Source organism: Prosopis cineraria, unplaced genomic scaffold (assembly GCF_029017545.1).
Source record: "Prosopis cineraria cultivar Desert tree isolate PC_DT_omini unplaced genomic scaffold, ASM2901754v1 PC2, whole genome shotgun sequence".
NCBI lineage: Eukaryota > Viridiplantae > Streptophyta > Magnoliopsida > Fabales > Fabaceae > Prosopis > Prosopis cineraria.
Window position 1 is genome coordinate 9802037 of NW_026555333.1, and position 10155 is coordinate 9812191.

Consider the following 10155-nt stretch of genomic DNA (forward strand, 5'->3'; position numbering starts at 1 on the left):
TTGAAGGCACTGCTTAGCCTTGTCGTTTTTTTGTTTCTTATATTGAAATCTCCTTCCATTCAAAGGAAAAGGACACAGGGAAGGGAGGGGAGATGGACCGTTTTATTTATTAACGTGCTTATGAGTGTGTGGCCGTTTTTCCCCCCTTTCCCCCAAGCAAACTCATGCAGATAACCTGTACTAGACAAAGCAACTGCAATTTTTTAGGAATAAGAATAAGAGCGACACATAGTGCTACAGCTGAGTTCCAATCACATACTGACACATTGCCTTGGTGGGATAGGGACCATGGGAGCGTTTTGATTGTTTCCTTTTTTCTCCCAAAAATAAGGGTTTTTTTTTTTTGTCAATTCACAACAAACATTATTTACAGTCAAGTCCCCAAGGACCTCACAACTATTCATACATTTGGTGAAACTTTGCGATGGTTACAATGTTTGTAAGGGACTTTATAGTTATTTTTCCCTCTTTTTTTATTATAATATGATGATAATAATAATAATAACAATAACAATAATAATAATAATATAAATAAAACCAACACTATCTCATATATAATTGTATGGCACAATCATCGATTCATAGCGGAAGTCACAAATAAAACAATTACGTAATGTATAACCGTGTAATGATAATATGTAATAAAATACATGTCAATTTATATATACATATATATAGTGTATAATTCACACAATACATGGATTTAAACTATTTACACAAAAATTTGAGAAATAAATAATAATAGAGGCCTGTGAAACTCGTACAACATGAAGTAAATTAGGAAGTCATTACTTTTTTTTAATAATTTATTGATGATTTATTGATCATAAAACATTTTTTCATACAATATCATGCAACATTTTGATTAAAATTGTATTTATCCTGGAGTTCAGGTTTAACAAGCTCAAGGTCCATATGGAATTGATTCCTAGTCTACAAAAGTTGAGTGGGCCCAGCATTAGTCCAAAATATTGGGCCATGGACCTGTTGTGAGCAGCAAGAAATACTGTCAGCCCAATTACGATGGAGCCAACTTGCGTTCTACAAAAACATATCGTTCGCGTACTCGAGGGGGAACGAACGAACTGGAAGCAGGAGTGGCAATACTATAGAGAGGGCTCTGAGTTGAATTTGCCTCAGCAATTCAATTAGGAGCGTGCATGTGTTGGAGCGAGGGAGAAGCTGTGAAGGAGGGACAATTCGCGTCTATTCGAAGATGCTTCGAATATGTGGAAGCAGATCAGAGACAGAGAAGAGGGGAAAATCCGCCCGGAATCATTCGTTCATCGCTTTAAGTCCAATCGCATTGCGCAGCTCCAACTTTCCAATTACAAAGATATTGTTTCTCCTCATAAAGGCGCCGTAAACTCGCTCCAGGTGCTCCGCTCTTGTTTTTATTCATTCTTTTCAAATATCACCTTCTTTCTGCTCCTTTTCAACCCTGCGATTAGTTCATTGTTTGCATCTCTTATTTATTTTCGGATAATCATTTGTTTCTTTGATTGGTCTTTTTGCAAATTGTGTTTTGGGTTATGGCAAGGTGGGCCTGAAACAGAAGTCCGTTTGCTCAATGAAGAATGTGATCTTTTTCATCTTACTTAGAGTTTGACTGTGGTCGTCTTGTATGGTTAAAAGAGTTTTTTTTTTTTTAACATATGCCTATGTATTCGAATTTTCTAGATGATTAAATCATTCTCATATTTTGTTGTGGTCCCTTCTTTCTTGTAAAAGGCGTTTTTTACATATGCCTATTGAGCGTCATGTTGTTTTAACATGTACCTATAATTATGGAATTCTATTCCAATGGAAATAAAAAATCCAATCTTTTTGACCATGAAATCAGATTGATTTGACAGAGGGAAGATACTTGTTATCTGCTGCATCTGATGCTTCTATAGCCATATACGATGTTCAACGGGCCACGGATTATGAAGCAGGTGGTCTAATATCTAAACACAAGTGCATATTTGCTGTTGACAAGCAACACAATCTTGGGCACAAATATGCCATATCCTCGGCTATATGGTATCCAGTTGACACCGGTCTATTCATTACAGGTTCATATGATCATCATATTAATGTTTGGGATACAAATACCACCCAGGTCATTATCCTTCTTGAATCTTGTTCTTCCTTTATTATCTGTTTTCTGAACTTTCAATTTTAAGATTAATAATATGAATTTCTTCTGCTTTTTTATGAAATTTACAAAATTCTATAGGTGGTAATGAATTTCAAAATGCCTGGAAAGGTTTATAGGACTGCAATGTCTTCATTGGCAACATCTCACATGCTTATTGCCGCTGGAACTGAGGATGTCCAAGTTCGTCTTTGTGATATTGCTTCAGGGGCATTTGCTCACACATTATCTGGTCACCGTGGTATGTGGGTTGTTATATCTCTTGGATTTATGCTGTATCACTTTCTGTGCTGGTCCTAAATAGATTTTTTGGGGTTAGCTTACTAGATCCTTCAAGAATGCTAGTTGTTTATTAGGAAGAGCGTGATACTTAAAGCCCATGCATGAAGCATATTCTGGAAGGATGTAGTATGCTGAATCCTTTAATGTCTTCTGATTATCAGAACATGTTGAATGCTTTTGCATGATTTATATTTCTGTAATATATGCACTCCTAAGGGTTGGCGCAGGCAAATATTTGTGGCTAAGCATGTTCATAATATGACCCAATATGGTTGTGTCCCCGGGGGGGCTTTTTTTTTGGACAATATGTTTGTGTTTTCTTATTGGACAAACTTTCCCAACTGTGCTTTTGGAGGAACTATTGTAAAATATTGTCTCCCAAATAATTCTGCATCTAAATTCATGAGCCTCTGTAATTGAGCGTTTATGAGAGATGCTGGAAAATAAAATGCCTATTTGTGTGAGTGTTCATAATTTCAAGAGATGTTATCTGTGATGGCAGACGGAGTAATGACTGCAGAATGGTCTACTTCAAATGAATGGGTCTTAGTTACTGGGGGATGTGATGGTGCTATACGATTTTGGGACATCAGACGAGCTGGCTGTTTCTTAGTGTTGAATCAGTCTTCAACGCAACTCGGAAGGCGCCCACCAGTGGTTAAATGCTCCAAGATAACTAAGGTTTTTTTATTGACACATTAATGATCATGTCTTTTTTTTTTAATTGAAAATCATACATAATTTTAATATATGGCTGAAGTTGCAGCAAATATTTAGCATGTTTGATTCATGCAGAAATTGATCCCACCCAAATGCTTCTTATACTGAAGCCTGCCTAATAGACAATTTCCATATCATCACCGACAGGATTCAACATGCAAGTCCTTGGCGGGACACAATCTGAGTATAAAATCACATGCTGGACAAAGGAAACTTTCTAATGGGAGTGGTAGCAGGCAGTTGTCAATAGGTAAAGTTTCTGCCAAGGGACCAATGAAACAGAGATTACATCCAGGGATGCTGTCTACTCAAGACCGTGCAACTGCTCATTATGGTGCCGTGACTGGGTTAAAAGTTACTGAGGATGGCATGTATCTCTTAAGTGCAGGTTGTTTTGTATTTGCTATTGGAGAATCATAAGAATTATCCATGCAAAAGATAATCTTTAAATGTAACTCCATATAAAATTTGTAGGCTACTTTTCTTTTTATCAAACTAACTAAGTGCTATGCAAATTTAAGCTCTCTGTGCGCACTGTTTTGGAACCAGGATCTGATTCAAGATTGAGGTTATGGGATGTTGAATCGGGATGCAACACACTGGTGAACTTTGAAACAGTGCGCCTACAAACAAACAAACCAATTCAATTAGCCACCACTCGGGATTCAACCCTTGTTTTTGTTCCCTGCATGAGATCTGTGAAAGTACATCCCTTCCCACTCTTTGTCATAATTCAGATTAAATTATAAAAATACCCTAATGAATGCTGATAAAACTATTTTACATTTCAGTCTTTCAACGTGTGGTCAGGGTACACACATGCAACATTTCGTGGCCACTATGAATGTGTGAATTCTTGCTGGTTTAGCGAACAAGATCAGGTATGTTCTTGGCTCACTGTTCATTTTCTTGTAGAAGGTAAATGGGAGGAGCCGAGGACACTGTATCTCTAATTGGATCTTCATAAAATGGCATCGTTCTTTAATTTTTATTATCGGAGTGGAAGAAACAAAATTTAAATTATGAGGACTTACTATAATATGGCAACTTAATTATCATTTAATAAATAAGAAAATAGAGAAAAAAAGTAAAAAATCCCGAGACATTAGTTATATGTCATACCCTGAATCATTTAGAACTAAACTGATGAATGGTAATGTAATTTATCCTGGTGGCTCTGGTTTTATTGCGGTTAATTTTGTCAATTATCATTCTAATTGAGAATTTCTAATTTATTTCTTTACTTTTACTTTGTCACAGGAGCTATACACTGGTGGAAATGATAAACAAATTCTTGTCTGGTCACCACCTAGAGTAATTGCTGATGAAGCGGTACATTCTTGAAACCCAGCCTTTTTTAGTTTATCAAGTTTGACTTGCCAATTAACTGCCCTTCCCAAGATTCCATTTTTTGACAACCTTGACATGAACTGCAGAATGAATTACCAATGGAGGACCGGGATAACTGGAGCGACTAAATGTTTTTAGCATCATTCTCCTTTATTTCCGTAGCAAAATGGGATCATTTCTTTCTTGTGATTTTCCTCTACAGCTGCCAAATATTTTTGGATGTTTCAAACTAAACTTAGTTTCGGTTGGGGAACATGTGTATTTATCTTTAACACCACCTTAAAACTATACGGGAGGAGCTCTTTGCATACGTAGATAGATTTACTTGTATCGTATTTTCTGTCTCTGTAGGCCCCCCCCCCAAGAAAAAAAATTCTTGTAAAAGTCACAGCATAGACGTTTTCTTGTGTTACTTTGCGGTAAATAAAATAGTGTGTTTGTAAAGTTTATACTTTATATATATATATATACACACACAGACGTAAAGTTTGTGCTTCGTGTACAAGGAGTTGGTTGCTCTTACTGCGCCAGATTCGTCCAAGTCTTTTTTTACTGTTGTCGGTTGTGGTTTTTCTTTTTGACTATGATGCACCTTATTAGCTGTACTGTCAAATGAAACTCTTTTAGATTCATCTCCATCACTAGTTTAAAAATGTGTTGAAAATGTGTTGAACAGAATATATGATCCCATGAAAGGTAACCTTTTTGCCGAAAAAAGGCTTATTCGGTGATAAATGGCTAATAGATGGTGGAGTAATCGGAAATTGAATCTATAAAATTAGAGGTTTTGAAATACCATAGTAACTTTTAATTATGGAGGGATTACATATATATATATATATATATAATTCGAAATTGAACGAATTGTCTTTATAATCAAAACCAAGTATGAGTATTAGCATATTTTACTCTTTGAAAAATTGTACAATATGATGTAAATGGGAAAAATAATGTTATATTGATGATCAATAACACTTGTTTTTTTTATATATAAATTAGGTCTTGCTGGAAATCAAAGGGCGAATAAGACTTATTTGATTAACGGATTTTTATATTAATTATAGAAATGAAGCTCAACTATAGTCAGTATGGAATTATACAAAATAATATTTTTCTTCTTTACACAAGAGGATGCACTTACAAACTTGGCTGTAGAAAATGATTCAAGTACACTCCTGGAAGGGTTGTCGAGAATGAATAATTCAATACCATAGTTACATCACACTACTATACAATACTGTGTCCACTTGACCACAGACATGAAGGCCACTCTCTTATGAAGAGTATGAAACTGAAGGTTTTGTGTGATGCGACACGCACTGTTCATAATTTATAAATATTATAATTTTTTATAGTCTTATAGTAAAGGTAGATAGATTTGTTTGGATAAGATTGAATAACGATTTTTAGTTTTTATGGCTATCTGCATTTGGCTTTAACAACATGATTTTATGACTTATAAGGGTGGAATTTGCAAACATTAGGAACCGTTCCAGTGAGTCAACGGGGACAGAAAAAGCTATAACGAATGATTGAACCCCGGCGGTCATCATAATTCCAGTTTCCAGTCAATAGCACATGACTTCGTCAACCATGCTCACCGCATAGTGACCCAAGTTTCTGCCCTGTTAGGGGAAAATTAAGAATGAATGAACAACGTTCCCTATGATAATAAACCTGCAATATCTAAGATGATTACATATAAAATATTAAAATCAGCTAAAAGGATTTAGTGTGCAAATTTATTTTGGGATTAAAAATCACGAGGGATGTTAAATGAGTTTATCAAACGGCGCCAAACTACGAATCTTAAATGGGGCCGTGCTTGAGCAGAGTTGAAAACTCAGTTACAAAATAAGTTTTTTCTTCAGTTGCTTGATTATTAACTGAGCCCAAGGCCCAAGCCACCAAGTGTTGGACTTTGGTTGCACTTCAATAATATTGAAGTACTTTGCCAAAACAAAGACATTTAAGAGCAACCATGTGCATGGCAAGTTTGCAAACAGGAGTGGATATTCTTTACAAGCGGAGACAATGCGAACCTCAGATAACATCCGTTGCTTCTTAAGTGATTGTGTCCTTGCCTTGTTTAGAACCGAGTTTGAAGACTTGAACATTCTCTGCAAGAAAATATGATGAAGATCAGAGAATGACGAAAAGTAGAAAGAATAATTAATGTTACTTGAAAGTATCCAATTGGATAAGAGGAGAAGAAAAACACCAATATAATGCAACACTTGGTGTGTAACAGACTAAGTACAACCGAAATAAGAACTCACCTTTTCACAATTGGTCATTTTAAGTTCACTGTGACTCAAGTTCCTTCTCCTGGGTATGAAGTTGAAGACATTGTGAAGGAGATTATTTTCCTGCTTTCCCAAGGGAGGATGAAGAAAAGGGGGAACAAAAGGAGGGCGGTGGGTCCATCTAGTTAGAAAATACAATCTTTTCAAAATGATATAAGATCTAGACTGCCAAGAGAACACCAACCTGCATGTGCTTAACAAACCCTCCACCCAAGAAACGCTTGAGAAAATTCAACTGCAAGAAGGAAAGTATAAAAACGCCAGTACAGAAAAGGAGAGATCCGTAGGAGATAATATAGGGAAGCAAGAAATACCTGTATCACCTCGGACCATGATGATGCCTGTAGCAATTCACCATCAATCTTCATTGAAATTTCAGGGGAGTAACCATGCTATTATCAAAAGCAACAAATCTCAATTCACGAGCCAAGATGAACCAGAGACAGTTTAGAGTTTGGAATAATCAGCAATACAAATATAAATTACCTCAAAAAACTCCAAGATATCTCGAAACAAGATCTTCTGACTGTTGAGATTTTTTTTGGAAGCACCTTTTCCGCCAGCCTCCACAGAAAGATCTCTAACTTGATCTATGACCTTCCCTTTCAATCCGTGGATGTGCACATAACTTTCCTGTGGTTCACTATCTTCTCCAATCATGTCATTTGCACTCTTAGGCTCAGCAGACAAATTCTCCATGCCTCCAATCTCAAAAATTAGAGCCAGTGCTTCACCAGCAACTTTACGAATAGATCGGTCTTCCTTGTCAAGAAGACAAGACAAATAAGATATGTAACTGCATGAAAATAGCAGATCAACTAATCAGATCCATTGGTTATCTTTTGTCTTGGGTCACCCTTATATGGCAGCAAAAAGCAGGATGATTTGACCAATGGCAATCCATAGCCAAGCCACCGGCAAAATGCAAGAATTGCACATAATATAGGGCAGAAATGGAATGAAACAGGTTGGACAGCGAGAAGATTGCTTACTTTCGCCAATTTTTAGAGTTTAGCTTCACTTCGCCCATGGTGGAAAGGAGAAAAGACCAGGCAGACACCACAATGGTTATCAACAGAGCAGAGGGTTTGACTATTACTACCTAGAGATGAAATGCTCGATCAGTAAATTTAAGGAAGGAAAACGAAGAACATCAATATAGGAAGAATTTACGTTCTTATTTATAATTTGATTGTAAGCCTGAAAATGTACATTTGTTTTTTTCAAAAGAAAAAAGGTGGGGGGAAGGGGCTCTTCTAAGATTTAAAAATGGGATTAAGGAAAACGGAATGAAAGAAGCTATTCAGGAACAAATGAAACTCTTTTTACTTCAGGAACAAGTAGAAAAAAATTGATTAAAAATTTCATTTTTCATTAATTAATTAATAAGAAATGAAAATTATATTCATTTTTAATTGATTTTCCTATTTAATATATTTTATTTAAAGAAATCCACGGTTTTCTGAATGCATCTCTAAATTATTTACCAGAAGCGTGTCACGCTTATGAGTCTATCCTACTAGTAAGGGTGTTGACCAGCAAAATGAATTAATTAATAAGAGTAAAATCCACGGGACAATCATAAATATTTTTGAAACAGGAACGTAACCCACATTAGGACCATATTTAGGGTTAATCACCCGCCACATCGTGTCCATTGACCTCTGAGTCTCCTCCTGATCATTCCCTCCAACAAAAGTGATGATGGCCAAGCATTCCACCAACTATAAAAACATGGAATTGAGTTGAGAAATGAATACCATCATGGCCTATCAAGAATCGGTAGGGAGGAGTTGAGCACAAACCCCAGCATAATTTTTAACAAAATACTTACTGAAATCTTTGAGATATCTGATCCAGATGCAAGAGATTCGTCAAGAGAACGGAGGTATTCTTCAAATATTCCCCGTGCTTTATCACCGTATCCAACAGTCAATATCAGCAGGCCTGATTTAAAATAAATATTCAAGTAACTGAAGACAACGGGGAACACGAGCACGTTGGTCAAAATCTTACCAATGACATGAGATGCCAGGGCTATCTCCTTTGCAGATGCCTTTTTGGATCCTTTTCTTATTGAACCAACACACTGATGCAATAGAGTGGCATATCTAGAAAGAACAGGTAGTGACAGGTGCATAAACTTAACACTTAACACAATGTATCGCTCGTGATTTAACACAAATTATCTCTGTAGTCTCACTTGAATGAGAAGTTTAGAACCCTAGAGGACAGATAGAAGCGTGCCCCAGAGACAGGGTTATTATTCATTGTGAATTACTGAATATATGGTTGCATTTCACAAAACCCAGTAATAGCAATCTATCTTCTCGTTGCTTTTGTAGCAATAAAGCAAAAGCAAATAACATATCAAAACAAAATATATCACAGAAAATTTTCAAATTATATGAGAAATGCTTACTTCTTCTCCACAAACTTATACTGCATATTGCTACTGAATGCTTCAACGATAAATGACAAAGCATTCTCCCTTGTGGAACCCCTTCATCCAAGAAAGCAAATGTCCTTAATTTAGACCCAGAAGGGGGCAGAGATAAGAAATGGACATGAGGAATACACCATTTCAATTTGCAAAATATGAAAAATATGCATGATTCCATTGATCCTATCATTGCAAGACTAAAGCTCTTCTATAAGTAGCCGCCATTGATGTTAGTAACTACCTCTTCTCGTCTAAAGCATCCAGAGCTCGGTCGAGCAAAGTATCTTATCTAAGTGCACTTCTTCAGCCCCTGACACCTCCAAGAGAGAAGAACGGGCCGATGAGAACAAGCTCACACATCCATCATCATCACTATCCAGCATCGCAGCATTTCTACGCTGAGAACCTGCCGTAAACCAGAAATATGTACTTCAACATTCGCCGCATATAATTGTCTCAGAAACACGAAACGGCCCAGAAACTAAAACATTTTAAATGCATAGATGTCAAAAGCATGGGAACGTTGGGGCAGTACTTAAACAAGCAATTCCGATGAATTTAATCATGCTACATACTTCTGATATTGACACATACCACCGATGCCTATACCCAAAACGAAGTTGTGCCCAAGAAAAAGGATTTGCACAACTAATAGGGAAATTGAACCCTTATCGATCAGACCGGCTAAAAAAAGGGGGGGAGGGGGTGGGATGGGGCTTACGCTTTCCCATGGCGAAGGCTTCTTTTCTTGCTTCTTTGTTTCGTGTTAGAAATTGTGATGAGATTGAATGTCAACATGGAGGAGCTCACGACATGTGATATCGGTGGAACTGATTTTTGAATAAAAACGGGACAGAACAGGGAAACGAAAACGGTTAAGTTGGACGATGAATGAGCCATTAAAATGGAAAAGA

General features: G+C 36.6%; 1 protein-coding gene and 1 pseudogene across 2 annotated transcripts; one reads left to right on the plus strand and one right to left on the minus strand.

The window, feature by feature from the left end:
• Positions 1-1080: 1080 nt before the first annotated feature.
• On the plus strand, positions 1081-4936 carry LOC129301798 (WD repeat-containing protein ATCSA-1). Of its 2 annotated transcripts, XM_054940401.1 has the most exons (10): positions 1081-1377; positions 1844-1937; positions 2058-2104; positions 2222-2381; positions 2925-3103; positions 3290-3530; positions 3692-3846; positions 3934-4023; positions 4403-4474; positions 4579-4936. In XM_054940401.1, the coding sequence occupies exons 1-10, from the start codon at positions 1228-1230 to the stop codon at positions 4618-4620; spliced, it is 1230 nt and encodes a 409-aa protein (XP_054796376.1). In that variant the 5' UTR covers positions 1081-1227; the 3' UTR covers positions 4621-4936. The 2 variants fall into 2 exon arrangements, with proteins under 2 accessions (XP_054796376.1, XP_054796375.1); XM_054940400.1 differs by having other exon boundaries at positions 1844-2104.
• A 650-nt stretch (positions 4937-5586) lies between these two features.
• LOC129303522 (uncharacterized) lies at positions 5587-10155 on the minus strand (annotated as a pseudogene).

Coding starts and splice junctions, on each gene's coding strand:
- LOC129301798 (XM_054940400.1), top strand. CDS start 1,228: ATGTGGAAGCAGATCAGAGACAGAGAAGAGGGGAAAATCCGCCCGGAA. Junction 2,382..2,924: donor CACATTATCTGGTCACCGTG/GTATGTGGGTTG, acceptor CTGTGATGGCAG/ACGGAGTAATGACTGCAGAA. Junction 3,104..3,289: donor AATGCTCCAAGATAACTAAG/GTTTTTTTATTG, acceptor CATCACCGACAG/GATTCAACATGCAAGTCCTT.